Source organism: Octodon degus, unplaced genomic scaffold, assembly GCF_000260255.1.
Source record: "Octodon degus isolate 3935 unplaced genomic scaffold, OctDeg1.0 scaffold00044, whole genome shotgun sequence".
Classification (NCBI taxonomy): domain Eukaryota; kingdom Metazoa; phylum Chordata; class Mammalia; order Rodentia; family Octodontidae; genus Octodon; species Octodon degus.
In genome coordinates, this window is record NW_004524620.1 from 8,213,469 (window position 1) to 8,235,681 (window position 22,213).

Here is a 22,213-nt window from a genome sequence, read left to right on the forward strand (position 1 = left end):
GGTTACGATAGATATATAGTTACATTCTCTTAATGAATAGAGGGATTTGTTCTAATGGTGTTTGTAAATAGGATATCATGTCCACATCTTGTACAGCAATTAACCACTAGGAAGAATGTATGCAATGTGTGAATTATTGAAACTGTCCTACCAATTTGATTTGAAACTGTCTCATTGCTATTTATCAATAAAATTATGGGAAAAAAAATAAAGTCATTAAACCAAAAAAAAAAAAAAAAGACTTTGAAAAGTAACCTTAAAAATCTCAATATATACACTTATAACATGACAGCAATCAAAGATACTTTGTACCGGCAAAATATAGCATAGATCAATGAATTTGACCAGAAATTGATACGTGTATCTATGATTCCTAGTGCTTGGCAGTTCAAAAGAGAAGAAGAAGCCCTTACAACAACTGGTTCAGGGTAACCGGGTATGTGTCTGAAAACAATGCCCATCGACCTTTACTTCACACAGTGTACCTGTAGGGTGCGACGCGACACAGCAGTGACCAGAAGTGAAGGGCTGATACATGCAAGCACAGGGATAAATCATAAGCCAACCGTGGCAAAGAAGCCAAATAAAAATGAGCACGCACTGTGTCATTTCATTTATATAAAATCATTCTTGTAGCGACTGCAAGCAGATCATGGGCCATCTGAAGCTGGGGATAAACAAAGGGGTAGATTCCAAAGCCACCTTCTGACTTAGTGAACATATCATTTCACGGCAGCCAAGTCTCGCAATTATAAACATGCCCAAACTTATCTGATCCCATACGTACAATTTAGTGTATACAATTTTGATTCAATAGAGTAAAAACATCACCTTCTCAGCAAGTGATTTATAAGCAATAATCTCTAATTTTTCAGAAATTTGTAGTATCTCCATAGTATGAAAAGAATCCTAAGTGAATCAAAAATATTCAGCGTAAACAGAATTCTTAAAAATATTAAGGACTATAGGTGTGCCTCTTAGAGCCCCACCCCCAGCTGCACACGCAAGGTCGTGGGAAGCACAGCAGCCGCACAGCGCACAGACTTCTCTGCTCTTACCAAGTTGGGAGAAGAGAAACACTGGCCACCTCGGCCTGGGCGCCAGATTGGTAATCGTATCATAGTATGCAATTTTCAGCCAGATACCCAGAAAAAAATCATCATCAGATCATGCTACACAGGACAGAGAACTCATAAAAGTTCCCCAAGTAGTTCTGCCTACACTATAGTTCACCTACAGGACGGAAGAGGTTCGTGGTAATTCTCTCCTCAGAAGCACACTTCTGTGGGCCTGTGCCAGGCTCTGAGAATGGAGATTATTTCGCACTCTGCATGAACAGATTACAAAGGCTACACCACTGGTCTAATCTCCACTTCATAAATCTTAAAACACTGCTAAGTGTTGTCTCCAGCCTTAGATGCAAGGATTTATCGAAAGATGAAAGCAATCTTCTCCTCAAGATGTTCAGCACTCAGTAGGGAGGCACACAGAGAATTAGGGGCGGAGCAATGCATTAACTGCTGCTCCAGTAAAACCATCCTGGAGAGAGGGCCTGAGGTTCTGCTGAGGAGTCCACAAGGGAGCTGAACGCTCTGCACGGGAGCAACAGGAGTCAAGACGGGAATGGAAAGCCCACACTGGGGCTGAGGCCAAGCGCACAGTCTCTGTGTACACTGAAGGATGTCATATGATGGTGCAGTGGTCAGGCTTAGCCTCAGGTGGGGACCTTTTAAGTACATAGGAGGGAAAAGGAAATAATCAGATATGCATATATGGAGACCACCACAGACTTGGAAAGGATGCATCTGAGGGATTAAAACCCAGAGCAAAAGTACAGCTACAGAGATTAGAAAAGTCTCAGAACTACCCAGGCTGGCTAACTACACGGACCTAGTGTAAATATCTTTAAAGCTATAACCACGCATTAAAATTCAGTATCAGTGTTCTCCTTATAAAAATCATGCGTCGTCCTCATCTCAGTTGTAGCCTGCTCGGCAGCCGGCGCCTATCTCCATTCCTCCGCCCTGCTTTCTCCACATGCTCGCAGCTGACAGCTCTCAGGTGGGGGTCCCCTCCCCCATCCGGGTGTAGGTGGCACGACTCATGTAGCTCCTCCTGGCTATCCACTTAGCTAGCAGAATGCTCTGGTACCGCAACAGAAGCGATCACCTGCTATCCCTTCTTATACAGAAAATAATGTTCTGCTTAGAGAACAGCTCAATGTGGAAGATGACAACAATTCAATATGTATTTTATAACTGAAAATCCACTGTATTAGAAAAGCCACAGAACAGGCAATGCAGCTAGCGCCTCACAACTCCCTGCACCTGCCTCACATCACTCGCAAGTGCATGTGATTGTTTTCCTGAGGAAAGGAACAAATCTGAGAGTTAAACTGTCTTCTGGTCTTCCTCCTCCCAAATACCGTAAGGATGAGGTGAAGTACAGGCTGCGGTGCAAGGGAGAGGCGTCTCTAACGGGGCCCAAAATAGAAACCCTCTCAGCCCAAAGCAACAGTCTGGGCCGAGTTCTATTCTGTAAAATAAAAATGAAAAAGGTCAGGGTCCTAGGAGAGCAGCAGGTAAGTCAAAAGACCTGAAAAGACTTCAAAACTGAAGCTGCTAAATTATTCCATGGTCCAAGAGAGTATTAGTCAAAAGCTAGAAAGAGAAAGAACTGCGCCAAAAGCACCTGCTAAGATCAGCTGGGACACTGATACAATTTTAGAGTTACAGAACAAAGAAAGGGGAAATGCAGCTTTAGTGGAAGATGCCTCTAGTATCTTTAAGTCATATTTTCAATCTTCGGTTAAAACAAAATTGAAACTCAGCTACATTTTACCTCATTCTTCTTGTAATTATTAAAGCATTGACCTTTCTTTTCAAAGATGATGTGCTGCCATGCAAGCGGAGGCTGCCTCGGTGCCACTGCTCAGGACAGTATATCCAGCAAGCCTGACTTCTGCAGAGTTCAGTGCTTTTTAACTACCTTGGGGCAAGTCTACTATGTCAGAGATACAGAACAATTCTAGCTTTCCACTGTGGGAAGCAAAGTGATCCGCACTACTGATTTGTAACTGCATGCTGCATAAGCAGCCCTTGAAAATATGGAGGGAGGGAGGGAGGGAGGGAGGGAGGGAGGGAGAGAGAGAACATCTAAATCGAGAGGAAACTTCACACGCAGATGATCACTGTAAAGGGAACATGAGGTACTTGGATGGAAGTACAATCATTAAAATACTTCCTAGAACAGCAGGTCCAGGCCAAACCTCGCTTAGAGGTATCTATGATTTCTCACGCAGGGATTTTCACCTTCCCCTAGGGAATCTAGACATTTGACCAAAAAAGAGAAATACTTTACAGCAGCATCTTTTAAAAATTAACAAATCACAACCTATTTACTCCCCAGCCTCTTGGAGGCTTTCTGGACCTATGTGCAGTATAAATGAATTAAGTGCCGAGAGCAATACATTAAAATTTCACTTGGACTTTCTTACATTTTGTGACATTTCAGACACTGCAGGATTTGAAAATGCAGCTATAAAGTGTAAAGAATCCTTGAATAATTCTAGCCCAGGAACTACCACAGTTTTTTCCCTCACAGCACTGTGGGAGTACTATTCACTTTATTTAAGCAACTACACTCTGGGACAGAATGCTGTGTGACTGCTGATCCGTACCAGTGCAGAGCACTTCACGCCTGAGAAGATATGGGGAAGACGACAAGATGGGGGCTTCTGGCAACTGAATAAGGAGATGGGGGAAGCCTCTGCCACGTCGGGGGCTGTGGTCCCACCCTCAGGACCATGCAAGCGCAGCCCAGCTGGGGCAGCCATTCCTTGAGGCCCACATCTCCTCACACTGCCCTCCCCTGCTCCCCCAGGGACACCGGCACCGCATACCTGCTCGCCCAGAGACCCAGATGCGGTCTGCCTGAAGCCTCCCTACAGAAGTGCTAACTCCCTGGTAGTTGGGGCTCTGAGAAGGCTTGCACGTGGACAGCACACAAGACAGAAAGCTGCACCCTGCATCCAGATGCAGCAGACCACGAGAAGCTGTACTATTTGTCAAGGCAGGGAGAGGGACAACAAGAACATAAGTACCACTCAGGCTTAAAGCTACAGACTTGAGTTTCAGACCTGTGAAGGATTAATTTTAATCTATATTTGCCAATAATAATTTGGGACCTTGTACGAGTCACTGAAGCTCTCTGCCCTGTTTTTATTAAGTGAAGAAGCTGGACTAGCGATTATAAGCATTTACTTCTGGTAATTCCTTAAGTGTTTCTGAGAACATTTTATTTTAAAAATGGATTATAGTAGGAAGTCAATCACTAATGTTTTTATTTATTTGAGGACACACAGATGAGTTTACAGTTCGAAGCAGTAAATGTAATGAAGCTGGCTTGGCCACCCTGGCCTGGAGGTATCAAAAAAGAACACACAAAACAATCTGAATACGAAAGGAGAACAAGTGTGCCGTGTGGGATCCACTCCTATCCTGGCTCCTTTTTCAACTGTTTCCCTAGATATCTCGTAAATACCTCAAATTTAAAATTTAACATTGCCAAAGTTAAATTCATTTTCCTTCCTGTCAGACTTGGCTTTTTCTTGTACAAGGTATGCTGGGGCCACAAGACACTAACCAGACACCCTCCCTGGTTAGAGTGGCTTAGGATTTCTTTTCAGGAACTTTCTCACTTTCCGCATCTAGTCTACTCCGAGATGCTCTTGGATCACCCTCGCCTCTCAGTGCCGCTACCCATACTTGGGCGCTAAACGCTGCTTTCCACGTGAAGTTGCACATTACCGCCTCCTCTCCTCATTCCTTTTTCCCTCAGTGCCTGTGTACAAATGTGCTTCACAAAACATAGCGCTGATGTTCTTAAGCTTGATGGCACATTGCTCATAATTTTGCATTCTACGCCATAGTTTTAAATGCTGCTCCACACCAGAAATGAAACTACCTTCCTCTCCCTTTCTTCAATGTGATATGCCCCACCCTCTGCCAGGACACCACGTGCGGCAAAGAGCTGAAGTAGGAAAGAGCTGACCCGAGGGCCACACTGGAGTGCTGCGGGGGGGGCGGGGGGGGACACGGGACGGGACTGTGAAAACCGCACAAGGCACTAAAAACATACAGAGCACTAAAGACAAAGATCTCTCAAAACGGAAGGATACCAGCCTCTGCAAGTGAAAGGCAAAAGGGTCATGGATGGCCGAGAGATGGACTAAGCGAGAGAACTCTTAGGTAGGTCACGAAGAAGAAGAGATTCCATGTTGGCTGAAGGAATTTGAAAGATTGAAGTTGCTGGGTAGCGATCAGCAGGAAAGAGTGAGAAGAGGAGGGGCTAGGGAAAATAAAGAACATAAAAACTTTCAACTGGGACCTGATGGCTTCACCACGTAGCAAGAACAAGGAGAGGCAAAGAGAAAAGCATTTACACAGTGTCAGCACAAGGGTGGAACAGACCCCGGAAGGTGATCTCCAAAGACACATTTGCATTCTTTCTTGCCTCAACCTTGAAATAATGTAACACACAGTAATTCCAGATCTTTACCACATGAAGACTTGCAACAAAATGTACTATCTAAAGCTACAATTCTATTCTATTCTAAACCCAAAAATGTGTTTCATTTTCATCTTTTTCAAAATCTCTTAACCTTCTGTCCTGTCCCGTCCCATCCCATCCCGTCCCATCCCATCCTATCCTATCCTGTCCTGTCCTGTCCTGTCCCGTCCTGTGTGGTTGTGTCCCATCCTGTCCTATGCCTCTCCACTCCACTTGCAACTCTGCTATCTTAAGTCTTTAGAGAAGTGTGGCATAAAAATTCAACACATTTCTTTTTGCTTCCATATCAAATGATACTTTCTGCAGGAAGGGTTCCTCATCAATGCAGCTGAAGGAAAAGGACAATGATAAACATCCTTTTAGCTGGGTGCGGTGGTGCACAGCCATCGTCCCAGAACTCGGGAGGCTGAGGCCTGAGTCCTGCCTCAGGACTTCCTTGAGTTCCAGGCCAGCGTGGGCTACATGATCAAGTTCAGCGCAAACTACACAATGAGACTTTTATTTCAAAACAAAACAAAAGCTAGGATCTTCGTATAAAACACCTAGAATTGGCCACGTGTGCTCTCCGTCTTGCTCAAAATCAGCCCAGAGACAGCGGACTGTGCTGAGCTTCAGCAAAGTTGGCTGACCTGCTCTTTCTTGTCCTTGTGGTCATCAGGGCCACTGTAAGGATATGCCCTTCATTCAGGGGACAGCGTGTCCCTGCAAAGTTCATGCTCTTTTCATTCCAGTTTGCTGGCTTCAATCACTGGAAACAATATTTCAAAACTCTGGACTCGTGTGACACTTGAGTTGTAATACTACATAACATTTAATCTCTATTGTATACTTATGTATATATAATATTGCATGTACTTATGAATAAAAAAATGTTTATGAGCAGCAACACTTGTGTGTTACACTTTTAAAAACTCTTTCAAAATATTCTACCTTCCAAAATATGCAGTGACACACACACACACAGAGGTTCCTAGGGATCGTGCATGGAAAGTTCCCAAGAGCGGCACTTCCCGGCTTGGCCTGGTTTGTGGTGTGGATAGTGCGAGCACCCCACTCCCCGAGGGCAGTGGCTGTCCCTGCGCTTTATTCCCAGCAGACTCAATCCAAACCCTCGTCACATGGAATATGATGCTTAATGCTGAACTCAGCAACCAGTGGGCAATTAGTACTATTTGCTGCATGACAGGGTTGGTGACTGAGGAAACAGGAAGATTTCCTTCTTTCAAGACCTTTAGGGTATTTTAAAATTGTTTCATTTTATTTTTCTCTAATTAAATATTATAAGCAATCAAACCAGATCCACAGTAGAGACTGGGCATGTTGCCAACTGCTATGTAAACCAACCTTTGAAGAGGGGTTATCTGTGAGCACCCAGAATGCCGCCTATAAACACAAGGAGCTCAGAGGTATGCACCCTTCTGGCATCTTTAGAACAATTTGCGAACAAAACAACCCCCTCATCTTCTCTTCCTTTACTATAAATCCTACCCTCAATTTGACCACTTAAGGACTTCACTGAATTTGTTATGTCCAAATAAGTAAGAAGATAAAGAAGAAAAAAGTTTGTGAAACGATGTTAGGAAAACGTCCTTTGATTTTTGACTGGTACATGATTCATTCTTAAATTTCTATGATGTCAGGTCTAATCACTTTTACCAATCATTTCAATGTTTTTCTATTTAGACTTTGATGAACACAAAGCTTCTATTTAGAGTGTTGAATATGATCAAATGTCAAAGCTTAAAATTACTTCTCAGTATCATTATATAGTACATTTTCTCTTCCATTTAAAATCTTGATTCTGATAGACAAATGAGGATATAAGGGAACATATATACACTTAGTAATTTTTTTTTTTTTTTTTTTTGGTGGAACTGGGGGATTATCAGGCCCCTGCGCTTGCCAGGCAAGCATTTATTCTACTGAGCCATCTCCCCGGTCCCCTACATGTAGTAATTAATTAGTGAATTGTATATGATTTTAAGTCAGAGTAAATTTCCTTTTTTCTTTAAGTTTGACCATTTTTTAAATAAAACATGCTCTATAAGGGCCTAGGCAAATTTATCTCCCTTCGTATACAAATAGCAAAGAAAGTTATTTCAGTAACTAGGAAGTATTGTTTGTCCCAAGTTCAAGATTTGAAATCATAAAGTGAAAAATTAATCAAATATGGTCCAACAGATGACTACTGTGGAGACTGAGCTAGTCTTCTTAATCATTTAATTTTTATTAGTTGATGACACACGTATTGATTATAACTTCAGTATCTATAAAGCTCGAGAGAGATCAATCTCAAAACATTTATAATTTAAGGAATTGAAGTGTAAAACAAGCGTATTTCCAGAGCTTACAGGTCTTTCGAGTTTTCATTTGTTTAACTATTTACGTGGTTCTATCCTTGCTCCAGAGCGGACACAAAGTGGCTTATTTGAACTGCAATCAATAGATAGTCTTAATGGTTCCCAGAAGTTTTGCTAGATTACGTGAAAATGTCAACACACGAAAACCACACCCTACAAGCCCTGGGCAAAAGAACAGATGCTAAAGCCATGTTGTTCCAGGTCAGAAAGTTCTAGTTAATAAACATGAAACATCACAAAAGTTTATTTTATAAAAAGCTATTAAAAATTGCTCTAGGATTCAGTATTTCTTCATTATATTACTACTCAAAAGAGACTTCCACACAAATCTAGAGTCTTTCTGAACTCCAAAATGAGGTACCATCTCAGATTTGACTTGGAGCCAAAAATCTGCTATCTTGGTTGCCTCGTTTCCTTTAGATATTTCCCATTCTAGCATGAAGGAGATACTCCAGTTTGGGAAATCTAAAAGCTCATAACCCAAGAAATGCAGAGACACAAAATAACCAACGCAAACTAAAGCTACTTTCAAAAGAGTGTAATTCCAAAACACGTATTTCCTGAAAGTAGCAACTTAGCTTTGAATTATTGGAAATAAAATTAGGTCTGAGCTAAAGGCTAAGTTAATGATGCGTCCTTTAGTTCACATAGCTGTCACTGAGTTGGGAGAGAACTCTTGTAGTTTTATTGCTTATAATGCACTGTATTCGCTCAATATTCAAACAGAAGTAACAATATAAACATGCAACTTCTGACTCTAAGCAAGGAAAACGCGCACCACTTGAACACTGAAGTGGCCTCGTGCTTTCGACCAAAATAGCCACGTCATGTCCCTGGGTGCCACCTCAGAACACAGTGGCCCTGAGAAGATTATTAGGCCCATTTCTGCTAGATAAGAATAAATAAAAACAAAAATTAAGTTAATAGTTTAAGGGAGGAGCATAAAGACTATTTAAATGCTTTTATAAATAACATATACCAAGAAACTACTTAAATGTTTTTTCAAAAATAACAAATACCAAAAAATGTGCTGTTTTTCTAACTGTGCACAGACACTAACTACAAGAGAAACACGAGCTCTTTACAAAGGCTGACCCATGGTCCAGGGGCACCGAGCCCAGTGCGCGTGCTGGGGTGTCACCCTGCAGAAGCTGCAGGCGCAAGGCAGCCGTCTCTGAGACAGGCAGCCAGGCCTGGTGCCGGCAGCTGTACTTTAGGGTGACGGGGCGGGGCTCCAGCTCCCCATCAGCAGTCAGGAACAGGCCTCAAAGAGCAAGCACCAGGTCTTCAAACGGCTGCAGGTTCTGCTCTCTTTTCCTAAACTGTCGGGAAATAAACACAGGAAAGGATGGTGGCAACATCCATGGGTCCCACATCTCCTGGTGGAAAGCTGCCACAGGTAAGAAAGTGTGGGCGATCAAGATGAACCTTTGCAGAGGGTTAGCTTCGGGGAGACAGCTCAGCAGCGTAAGCACCTGCCCTGCGCCTGCCGGAAAGCCGAGGATCCTGAGTTCACATATATGTATTTGCAACACTTCGTCAACCTGTAACACTTCATCAACTCCTTTTATACCAAAGGGTTTTTTTTTTTTATCCCATTCTTTGTAAGGGGTGTGGGGGGGTGTAGAGAGGGAGGGAGGGAGAGGGAGGGAGAAGGAGAGGGAGAGGGAGAGAGGGAGGGAGGAAGAGAGGGAGAGAGACAGACAGACAGACAGACAGACTGACTTCACTGCTTCACTGCATAATACACTACACTGAATTTCCCATAAATGGATTCTGCTTCGTTGAGACATTAAGCTTCAACTCTGGTGATTTCGTGCTTTAATCAAGGCCAGAACAGAAAGATGAAAAGAGGCCTGGGGATATACTCAGCAGCACAGCACCTGCCGAGCAAGTGTGAGGTCCTGAGTTCAATTACCAGTACAAAACAAAACAAAACAAAAAAACACAGAAAGATGAAGAGTTTCCTAAAGAGAACTTATGCTCCCAGATACCAAAGATGCTTATGAAAGAGATTATAATAAGTAAAATTTATCCCAATACACTATAAACAAAAACCTTAGTAAGCTCTGATTTGGGGCACGTAAAATTCTTTAATTCTATATTCTTAGTAGCCTGATTTATTTCAAGGTTTCACAGAACAAACTTTTTCACATTAAGAAAAAAAAATTCTAAATAACCTCTATGGTTAAATATACAATATGATTTACAAACCGTGTTAAAATGATGGATTACTTCTGAATGACCAAAGAAAATTCCAATTATAATCCATCTCAGTTTGATATTGGATTTTATATTTTATCTAGTTTTTAAAACTAGTAACAAATGTACAATTTGTTTATATACATTTTTTGGCAAATCATAAAAGTCTCTTGCCTATAACGCCACAGTGTGTTTGTTCTTGAGTTTGTTTCCAACGAGACAGTCCAGCTAAGCTGCCAGCATTGGGCTGGAGCTCGGGAGGCTGCCCTCTTTAGCCCCCAGAGCTCCGGCATCACAGACATGAACCACCAGGCCCAGCCCCAACTCAGTTTCTGGGGACAGACTTCAAAAAAGTTTTATTTTCAAAAAAATTTCAAAACATCAAAAAATTAGAGGTATCTACTTAGCTATCTGTTTGCCAGATTATATGAAAACAGAAAAATTAAGAGATGCTATAAATGTTAAATTCAACCAAAGCTTTTGAGAAACGTTGAAGATCAAATTCTGACCTTAAATAACTACACAAATGTTACTTACCCAGCTCAAGTAAGGAACACTTTTAGGTGAACAAATTCCTCCTGTACATGTTCAGAATTGCTTTTCAACAATAACTGCTTTATTAATTTCAATCAAGCTGTCATTCAAGTGTTAAGAATACAGCCTTTGTGTAGCCTCTCTTGTAACACTTCATCAACTCCTTTTCTACCAAAGGTTTTTTGTTTTTGTTTTTGTTTTTTTTCATCCCATTCTTTGTAAAATGAGTGAGGTGGCTTTAAAAAAAAAAAAATGTTGGAACACAATTCCCTTTAAAGCTAAAAGACATTTTGGAAAAATAAGTGATATAAATCTAATCTGCACAAAAAATAATAAATGTAACCAAATTATACTTAACACTGTTCAGGGTTTTTTGTTTGTTTTGTGCTCCACTTGTAATAATATCAGTTTTATGGGTATATAAAAATCAACTTGGTATCTATCTTAAAAATGTATTTAATTAGAACCTTTTAACTTTAAGTACACAGCACTTTTATCAAATAATGAATAAATTAATACTTGAAAACATGCTTTTATTAAATTTAGGACACTTCTGGCACAAGCTAGGCACACACAAGGACCACGTGCATCTTAGGGACTCCGTACCTGCACCTGACAGAACTTAATTAATGCCCTTTCCGCCTTCCCCTCCCTTCCCTTCAATTCTTGTTTCCCTCTTTATTTGTACAAGTTTTGTTTCCATTTTTTTTTCTCTCTCTCTTTTTTTTTTTTTTTCTTTTCTCTTCCTATCTTGAGGGTTAGAATTCGGTAAGGTAAAAGGTAACCTTTCAAGTTAGGGTTCACCAAAGTAAAAATAAAAGATAAAATGCAGGCAAGACTCAGAAAAAAGTAGTAAGTTCATTCAGCATTTCATTCTTTTACTTGTATATGTACTTGTACTTCCTAATATTTTATAAGAAATTACTATTTTCATATATTTTCATAAAATTTTGAGATTGTTCAGGTATTTCACAGTATGACAGGGAACAGCAAACAAATACTAAGTTACCTGAAGAAATTTATATTTACGATTTTTGTAGTCTTTGGCTGTTTATCTTCACTGAAATGACATATGAGGTGACATGACGAAGCTGAGGGCATGTGGTAGCGGCTTTGGGTTTAATTTATTTTTGGTTTTCTTTACCTTTTCCTTAGAATACTTTTTTTTTTTTTAACAAAGTCACAGATACAATTAAAATTCTTGTAATTAAAAATTAGGAATCGTAGGCCAGGCAGGAAAGGGAGTGCCTTCCCAGCCCCACCCCTAGGATGCCCTGAGAGGAGGACTGAGACTGGGCGTGGTGGTGCACGCCGGTAATCCCAGAGCTAGGGAGGCTGAAAACAGAACAATCACTATGCGTTGGATCTATGTAGTGAGACCCTGTACCAAATACATTAAAAAAAAAAATAGAAATCCTTTCTTGCACTAGTTTTATATTATTTTTTCTTGTGAAAAGAAAAGCACAGCTTATAAATCAAAAGTAAAAAAACTATACGTTCATGTTTTGGAGCAACAAGACTATGAGAATAGCCAAGGTATAAAAGCCCATTTTCAGATCTGGAACAACTTCTGAAAACAAACAGGGCATTTGGCATACTCTAACTAGAGAAAAATCCTACTTTCATTATTTTCTGATTCTAGAGATCCAATAAAAACCTTATGGAATAAAACTTCTTGCAAAAAATCCTCAGTGAAAACACAGCCAACCACCAGCTCCACTCCTCTTTTAAATAATGAGATTTGATAAACTATAGTAGGAGTATGGAAATTTTTATTCTCAGTTGTGAGTTCGGAAAAAAATGTTGTTTTTTTCTTTAACCTTTCTAACAGCAATGGCTTTTAGTCTCTAAAAGATACGCAACGAAAACACATGCATATTCAGGTTCAAAGAAATACCAACAAAAATTAAAACGCTGGTGATTAGCTAAGTGACGCCAATACAGAAGAATTTGCCACTGCGAAGAGCCTGCACACAATCACATCTTGTCCCAACTGTACCTGCCTGCCAGGACCAAACAGGCACCTGACCAGTTATGGGTGTTTATCCATACAGTGGTACCTTTGTTCTCCAACAATGTCAGACTGCAAGCATCCTGGAACACATATTTACCTGGAGGATTCTTGGCAGGATCGTTGTGGCTTGGACTTCCTGATTGTCCAGAATCTATAAAGAAATCACAGAAAATGTTTTCTTTTTAATTTGTTTTGAAATAATTTCACAATCCTCAGAAGGACTCTTTAAAAAAAAGTTTTTAAAAGTACAACAATGAGGTTGAGTGTTTAAATAAAGCAAACTTTCTCAAACCTTTTGATAGGAACGTTTCATTCATCAAACCAACTCTCTACACCAAATGGAAATAAAAAAGTATTGATCTGGAATATTCTTGAGACAGAACAAGAATTTTATTGAAACAAAGGACCTGGCTACAGAACCACTAAAGAGAGCTTGAAAGTTAGGCAAATACTAAGATCAGTCAATAGAAACAAAGCAGATACATCCCCTTAAAAATCCAATCTGAGGATGATTAAACATGCTTTTTAAAACCTGGAAATATGCTTACATTCAAGTAGTAAAATACACAGAAAGGAGCGCCTGCGTTTTCAGGACTTGACACACATGTACACACATCTACTCCAATAATCCCCCAAACTCCTGGATGCCAGCCCAGATTCGCCTGCATCCCATAATAGCAATTGATTTGCAAACACCAAGAACAGCATAAATTACTAGGTAGCAACCAAAAGGACTTAGTGGAGAGCACATGGCCGGATCACTTTAATTTCCATCTGTGATAGGCCGAGAGACTTCTCAGATAAGGGGAAGAGACCAGGGCAGCGCCTATGAATTCCTTACGCCACACTCTTCCTCATCAGTGCTACAGGACAAAAAGTGGAGGACACACAACTGTTAGACAACATGCCTTTCTGACTAATCGGATGCTGCTGTGTTTTGCTCACTCCTTGCCTCCATGTGCCCTCTGCATTTATCTGTGTCATTTGCCCCATGTTATTATACACTTACTTGCAGGTTGCTTTGTAATCTTCTTTTATTGGTTCTAGCATTTAAATTTTGTCTCCCCAGCTAAATTACATGCTCCTAAGCAGAGGCAGAGATTCTGTCTACTTCTTTTGTGTCTTCCTCATCGTGCTGTGAGTGCACCAAGCTTGTGGTAAACGCCAGAGATAGCTCCGTGTCAGCCGCCTTCGCTGCCTGCCTCAGGAAGGCAGTTGCGAACATGATGGCTGAATTTCAATAAAATGTCACGGGTGGGTCAGCAGCAACGGCTCTGGCATGGAAACCAGCTCCTGCCGAGGGTCTTCCTCAAACTTTGTCTTCACACTCGAGCCCAGAAAGGAGCTCAGCCTTGGGGAACCAGAAATACCAGCTGCTGAATTTTCTCCAGGGTTATTCTGTTCTTGTAGGTACGTGGTTAACACCCTACAATGGCTGGTTCTACTGTTAATTTCTTTCTATAATATAAAACTTGGCTCCTAATTTCTGCCCTTACCTCATGCCTATCTGCTCAGATTTAACACTGGGAGTGCAGAAAAACAGAATTTTATGCCTCATTCCATTTCCTGTCTTTTTCTTTTTGGTCTAGAACAGCTTCTGTGAAATCTTAACAAACATATTTAGTGATTCCCACACTGTCTTCCAACTTGTTCCCAACTTCCCAAAATGGAAGTGAAGAAACTGGAAAGGACCACTCCTGCAGTCTGGACTCTGTCTAGTGTGCCCTGCTGACAGTCAAAGAGCTCTAAAAATCTTCCCTCTTATCTCCATGAATTGTTGCATTTCTTTTTCTGGAATCGAGGCAGCACTCAGTGACTTACAACTTCAGAGTATAATCTTTCTCTTTCTACAGTCCTATCAAAGAGGGTATAATATTGGCCACTTTCCAAGCCTCGAGTATGAGAGCTACATGGAAATGATAAATTATATTATTTTGCTTATAGCTCAGCTTTTTTAGCTCTGAGTTCTCTGACAAATGTCTTCCAGTGTTTCTCTATATTGCGATTTAGTTCTAACACGTCCAGGGGATTCCTACAGACACACCACACGTTCTCCGACCAGCATCTCCCAGATCCTACGTTTCACTCTACAGCTACCTCTGCCCTAAAGCTATCTAGACCAAAGCCTAGACACACATACCACACAACAGGCAGGGCACAGCGGCACGCTGCAGGCATGGCTTCATCTTGGAAGTTGTACGCTGCGTGTGAGCCTTGTCATGTTTAGCTGTAACAAGTACAGGACAGCACGAATAACTCTTTCCCAACCATTTGTTGCTAAAGTTCAGGTCCACTGGAGGAAAGAAGAAAAGCTTCTTTCATCCCCAAGAAAGCATTCAGTTAGCACAATGGCATCTCCACTTGAAAACCTCTATTCTTCTTCATCTTTTCTTTTTTTTTCTGAAAATTACTTATTTCCCCATTTTCAACAACTGCGGACCAACTCCTTCAACTGAAAAAGATACATTTATTCAAAAAGCCACATTTCAGAGAAAGCTGAAGTGAATGTTAAGCTAGAGTCATACATTTACACTTTGTATCAATTCTACTTTCTAAGATGGTCTGGTGATGTTCATGGGCACCCAACGGCAGGTTTTCCTTCATGCTCCCCGTCTCATCTCACAAAGAAGAACAGCACATACCATGCAAGACACGGGAGGCCCCATGTGGGGGAGCAACAGAAACTTCACTTTTCCAACTGTCAGTTCTAACACTACAGGCCGCTTGTAACCCTTACGTCACCTTGTACTGGACACCTGACTCTAACTGCTGCAGCAGGGAGTGAGCAGGGAGTCGCAGCTGGCAGAAAAACCAGAAGCGAACTATTACTGTGGCCGACTTCAGGGGGGTTATTCAGACCACATCTGTAATCACTCCCACTCGCCACCTAGGTCAAACTGCTTTATACGCAGAGGTCAGCTCCAACCACTGCATCCCTTACCGGTCTCCCTGCCTCTCTGTGTGTATGTGTGCATGTGTGAATCAGGGGAATCATGGTTTTGTCTCTGACTAATCCTGTGACCTCACATGAAATTACTCAGCTCTCAGAGTCTTGCATCTTGATCTTGAAAACTGCAATGAAACTATGCGCCTCATGGAATCACTGCTAACATCCACCTCCCGTGCCACGCCCTGGCTCAGACACCGCCTGTTAGATTAAACAGCAAAAGATAGTCTTCTGCACAGAGCAGAAGTGTTGAAAAGTGATTTATATTTTGAATGAACTCTCAGGAAGAAAGCAAGAGAACACAAAATTCACGAAATTCTTCCCACCCCCGTGAGGCATCTAAACGTGACTGGTGGAGGCCCGAGCCTGTCGGGGACCCCCAAGTGCCCACAGAGGCGGGCGCTACAATTTCCAAGTGCCAGGGAGCTTACAGCCCCAGGCAGCAGAGACCTGCTGGCTCACGGCAGTCGCCCTCCTGCAGGCTGGTGACTGCAGAAACAGGCCTGCAGAGCACAGGGCTGCAAGCTCCGGGCACACGGCGGGCTCTGGAGCCTGGGCCAGCCGTGCCACTGAAGCGGTGGGTCTAGAAGGCCGCTGCCCCTACAGGTCCCCTTATTCCCTCCACCGTTCACTGTCTCTTTCTGAATCTAGATTTATGTGCTTGCCCCCTTCTGATTTTTCTGGACATAATGAACCCAGATATAATTTTTATTATATACTTACGAAAATCTCATCCACAGTCATTCATTCTCTGTCTCTGTCTGTCTGTCTGTCCTCTGTCTCTGCCTCCCTCCTTCCTCCCACCAGGATCTCTGTTTGTTCAGGCTGCCCCGACCTCCAAGCTGAAGCAAGCCTCCTGCCTAAGCCTCCTGGGCAGCGAAGACCACAGGTGCAAGCCGCTGCACCTAGATCTCTATGTTGTGAACATGTGAATTTAAGCATGCACTTATCACGGGGGGCCCAGGAATCTCTGTGCCATTACATTTTTAAGTCTATCTGTTCCTCTTCTCCAGGAACGGGAAGATGCTCACAGCCCACATGACCCTCCCAGAATCTCTTCAGTCATTCTGTTCATTTCTTTTTGAAAACAGTCAAGCTCCTATGGGTCTTCAATATCTAAACTTAGCTGCAGATCTATCTCTCAGGCTTCCATGACCCAATAGTAGGGGACGCCTCAGAGCACACAGGGAGACCTGAGTGGATTGTCAACATCACGTGGCAAGTCCCTCTCAGCGCCACCTGCTCTGGCCCACTGCTTCTGGAATGATGCAATCTCAACACCCAACAGCCAAACCGATTCGTCAGTAGATTAAGCATTTCTGAGAACTTTATCTTCCCCTGACTTCCCTCCTACTTCCCACCATTTACTAATAAAACTGAAATATTTTTCAGAACTTTCAATATCCTTTATCTATTCTAAATTGGAAATTATAATTATCACCATTAAAATATGGACACTGATGTCTTAAAGAGAGGCTGCTTGTAAGCCTAATTTAGTTTAGGGGCTTTTTGTTAAACAAAGGAAGTATTCATGTTCTATGGATGACCTGGTACAAGTCCAATAAAATGTTTGTTAAAAATACATGCTAATTAAAAAATTATGGTCTGTAAAATGTTTGTTACTGAGCAATCACTTTCTGGAGTGAATGAACTGTGACTCTCTGAGGAAGGAAGACTATCAGCCTGGAGAAAGACCTCTTGGAAGTCACTAATGTACACTTAAATTTAAATAAAGATCAACTAGATTTATGGAACACGTATATCCAAATGCTTGGAACACAATAGGTGCTTGATGTTTATTAAATTTCTAGTTAGTTTACAATCATTACCCTTATAATATGAATATAAACATATAGTTTATATTAATATGTATATATTATACATGTACACAAAATATGCTAAGAAGTTCTATAGAAGTTATATAGCCTAAAGGGATAAAAATGTACAAATTTTAACAAACTTGGGAGGGAAGAATGGGCCATCAATGAGCACTAAGCCACAGGCAGGGGTGAGACACCGGTGAGCTACTGCAATAAGGCTACAATAGAAGACGACAATGTACTGTGTGTCTCAAAAGCTGGAAGGAAGAATTTTTAATGTTTTTACCATAAGGCAAAGATTAGTGTCAATAGAGACAGACACTTTAACCTGACAAACATTATAAAATATATTCATCTGTTAGAATATTACAAGAGTACAGTTTTTGTTTTAATGTATTAGTTTTTAAAAATTAATTTAAAACATTAATGTATTATGGTACAAATGAGTATATTTTACAAATGACTCTTCTTAGGAAGGGGGGGCCAAGGTCATGTCACAAAGGACATCAGATGGAGGAGAGTTGGCCCTCGGAGTGGGGTCCTAAAAAATAACCTAATCTCACAACCTTTCCAACTCATATTTCACCCTGTTACCAAGGCACGCTTGACAAAACACCAAACTGATTAACTAAATCCCTGCTAAAACCCTTACATGTACTTCAAATACCTACAGGAAAAGCTGCAAATGTCTTAGCAGTGTGCCATTCAGGGAGGCTTGCCCAGGCTGCGGCACTCCAGGGCCTCAATGCCACATCTGATGCCTCAGTCATGGTGTCCTGAGGTGTCCTCCTTTATACCCCTGCGTCCTCCATGTGAACATCACCTTTGTTTGTTATTGAACTATGTGGCAGGAAAGATGCTGCCCTACTTACTTTGTACCCCTAAGTTGTAGCAGGATGCCTGGCACATTCGGCTAAGCCAACTGAATAAAAACCAAAGACCTATAAAGGTCACCTGCACCGGAGAGGAGAGCAGAAGAAGGCACAGCATGCCCTCTGCAGACAGTGTTGGGAGCAAAACCTAATGTTTTTATAGCAAGCAAAAGGGGCGGATGCGTGACTGCAAGGGCTGAGCCTCCCAAGCTAGCTTCAATTCAGTTCCCCCGGAAACAGAGAGATAGAGGTGCTCAACTAGGCTAGACCAGGGATTCGTGTTTAGCTCTCTCCTCCAAAATGAAGGGACGTCCAGGGGGTCCAAGAAGCGGGGCCCCTAATTCTCAAGGAGGGGTCAAAGAGAACAATGTCTACTTTTTGAAGAAGCTTATTCCAAAAGTTCATTTTATGTTCTGACACCAGGACTTGAGTAGCAGCAACAGGAAAATCCAACTTGAGAAGCATGATTTTAATTTATAGTCATTTCTGAGCAAAGAAAAACTAGACGAAGTGCATCGTCAGGACCCTTCCGGCTCAAAAACTGCAAGATCCTGTAACAATATAGCTTTTATATCAAGGAGTATCAGAAGAGTAAATGAAACCTAAATTGTAACCTGTTAGCCTACAGATAGCTTCTTGCTAGAACTAAAATTAGTCATCATGTGATAAAGGGTCCCTTTGTCATATTCTTTTGACTTCAGCAGGTAAAGAAATAGCCCATTGTCAGCGAAAGAATATTATGGGATTTAAAAAAAAAACACAGAACAGTCTCTTTTTTCCTCCCTACAACCTTAAGGACCAACATAATAAAATAATACATTTTTGCAAATTAGATAGACAGCAAGCCAGAAACAAAGTTAAGATACAAAAAGCAAAAACTTGAAAGAAGGGGCACAACTCCATATATTTTATATTAGGAGAACAAAAAAGAAACATTTACATTTTTTCTTCTGGGGGCCACCTGGGCTCAAACTCAGGACCCTGCGCTTGCCAGGCAGGTGCTTATGCCACTGAGCCATCTCGCCAGCCCACCATTTACACTCTTAAAGCTGATGGGAAGAGACTTACTCTCCTGAGCAAACTCCGCTCTGCCCCCTTCCCCGACTCTCGGCCGTCCTCCTGGCAGCTCAGCGCCTGCCTGCACCGATTTCCCTGGGATGTCTGGGGGTGAGCTTTGCTTAACTGCGATTCCTACTACCTGGCTTGTCATTTGTTTTCTCTCTAGCATAGTTAAAACACTACTTCAGCTTTAATATAAGCGAGTTTCTATTAACTGGGGTGACATAAGACTGTACTTTTACAGTATTTTCTATTACAGGTTTATTAAAGTAACAAAAGACACACGGGGAAGCCTGTGAGCCCTGCCTGCCTCCCAGAAGCATGCGAAGTGCGGGCCTTGTTCCTCTCCTCCCTTCTTCCCCTCTGCTCCTGTTTCTGTCTCTGCTCAACAACATGTTGCCATCTGAAGTTTACGTCACTGCAAAGCTTGTTCAGCACTCCACACGTAGGATCTGTTAACTCTATTACTTCATTAATGAAGTCCTTGATATGATTTTACTGAATCTGTACCCATTCGCCTAAACTCAACTTTAAACAAGAGAAATAAGGCCTCTGGGGATACTTCTAGAAGACCCAAAGTAACCCTTCGGGAACGAGGCTCCCTGCATATCTTTAATCATGCCTTTCCTGTTACTTAACCTCATACACCTTCAGCTCCCCACTTTTGTTCATTAACGTTGATTTTAAACACATCAGTAAGCAAAACTGAGTTTCTTTAAAGTGAGTTATTATGTTGAAGATCCTTACACACAGAATAATTGAATTAACTACATATAGAATAGGACAATGGGTGCATAATACAGTCTGTATCATATTCCTATATTTTCTATTAGTTCTCTTCCCCAGCTTTTTTTTAAGAGCCACTGTTGCACTTAACAAAGAGATTACGCTCAAAAATAGTATCCAAGGATCAAAATATAGATTTGTTTGCACTCAAGACTAAAATTTTCCACAAAGAGTTGAGGAACACAGACCAGTAGATTTTAAGGGGGAAAATATTACCTGAGCACGGGAGAGCAAAGCCAGCAAGCTCAGCAAGGCACAGCCTGCGCCCAGGGGCTCCCTGGTGGCACGTGCCAGGAGGGGCACCAGAGCCCGGCCCGGGAGGGCTGGCACCACAGCATCTGACTACCCTGCCCTGAGACCAAGTTCAGTGGCCATGCGCATCCAGGGGCAGAGGGACCCGAAGGTCACAGCCCATCTACCTGAGCTCCTTGCTTCAGAATGTGAAGACACCATGCTGGTCACTGTCAAGAGCACTGACTTTCTACAGCGTGTTTTCAATTAAGTAAATAAAATGTGGTAATTAAATCAAGATTGCATAATATGTTTTTGATTTGTAATTTTATTTGAATTAATTAACTGACTCAATCCTTTAGTTTTTAAACTGGCCTAGTTAGAGAATGAGTCCCTGGGAGCAAATCCAGTTTTCTATCTTTAAAAACAAGACAAAGCAATCTGGCACACTTAAAAAAAAATAAATGCACCAGCATAATACAAACACAGAGGCAATGGTGTGAGTGCAGAGGAGGGAGGAGTTTCGTGGCATGATTTTCACTTAAAAAATAGTTCTCACACTAGAGAGAAATAAACTCAAGGATTATTTATTCAAAACATTTCTTTTCCAATTTTATGAAGATTGCATGTTTGTTGGAAGCAAAACATTTCCAGCTGTATTTTAAGCTGCTGAAGAGAGTTGTAAGATTTATAATCTTTCATAAATGCTGCCCATATCACATAATAGTGGATGAACACACCACTGCGTACATCAAGGATCAATCTGCCCATGCAGCTTGCCACGTGAAAATAATGAAGTCCCTTCTAGAACCTGCCAGATCCAGCAGAGAAGGGTGAGCTGAGCGTCCTGCCTTTTTCCATCTGGGAGGCACTCTGGATTCCAAGTGTGCCACGCAATCCACGCTGCCACCGAATCCCACACGCCTGCATCTTACTGCAAAGAGAACACTGTGAAGGAAGAGGCTCAAAATCAAACCTAGAATGTCATCAGACTCAATACACTAGCGGAGGACAACTGAAAAGGCAAGGCAAAATTTCAGCATAAGCCAGATGCAGCAGCGCCTGCGATCTCACCGGGGAGGCGTGTAAAGGTCCGCGCGGCGGCGGCGCCTCCCACCCGGCCACGCGCCTCCACTGTGCACACGCCGCCCTTCTCGCTGCCCTGGATCCTCCAAAGCTCCGTGTGCTACGATATATGTCTAACTCGGACACCAGACTCTAGCATTTCAGTGGTGCTCCTTCTTCTCAGAACGCAGGATATACTGCCTTTGAACTGAACGGAAAACCTGAAATCCTAGCTCCACTCAGCACCTGCCAAGTGCTTGTCTCCCTGCCCTCGGCAAACCATTTTTTGTCTGACTTTGTTGTTTTTTTGTTTTTTTTTCCTTGCCTGCATTAATTTTCTTCTTGCCTAATTGTTTAAAACTGGCTAAGAAAAAAGTAAGGCTTTAGTCCTAATCACCTCCAAAGGGATTAGAAGTAACAATGGAAAGAAATTCATGTGAGTGAAAATACATACAAAGCATTTGTGAAAAAAAGAATATGACATTTTAAATGTACTGTAAGTTTTCGTCGCTACCACCCTACTCAAAAAAGTGCACACCTCACTGACCCTCCCCCTTGTCACTCTGAAGCGCCCTCTGCAAACGCGCGCGCGGCACAGCCCATCACAGGACCGGTGGGCGCGCAGCTCTCCCGCTGCGTTTCAGATCCACAGAGTCCGGGTGTGTGAAGGTCGCGCTCACCGTGCGGCGCCATACGTGGCGTGCACCGGCTGCTGATGAGCACTAGTACACGAGCGCGCGAAACAAGGCCTA

The 22,213-nt window shown here is 42.1% G+C and overlaps 1 protein-coding gene across 7 annotated transcripts in view; it reads right to left on the reverse strand.

Moving 5' to 3' along the window:
- Nfib (nuclear factor I B) overlaps positions 1-22,213 on the reverse strand; it is a 213,224-nt gene that overhangs the window by 74,655 nt on the left and 116,356 nt on the right. For 6 of the 7 annotated variants that reach the window (XM_004631712.3, XM_004631711.3, XM_023715839.1 and 3 more), the window contains exon 3: positions 12,779-12,832. In XM_004631712.3, the coding sequence (XP_004631769.1) occupies positions 12,779-12,832 (54 nt within the window). Of the gene's footprint in view, positions 1-12,778; positions 12,833-13,690; positions 13,821-22,213 lie in introns of those variants that run through there. The other variant, XM_012514858.2, reaches the window with a different exon arrangement.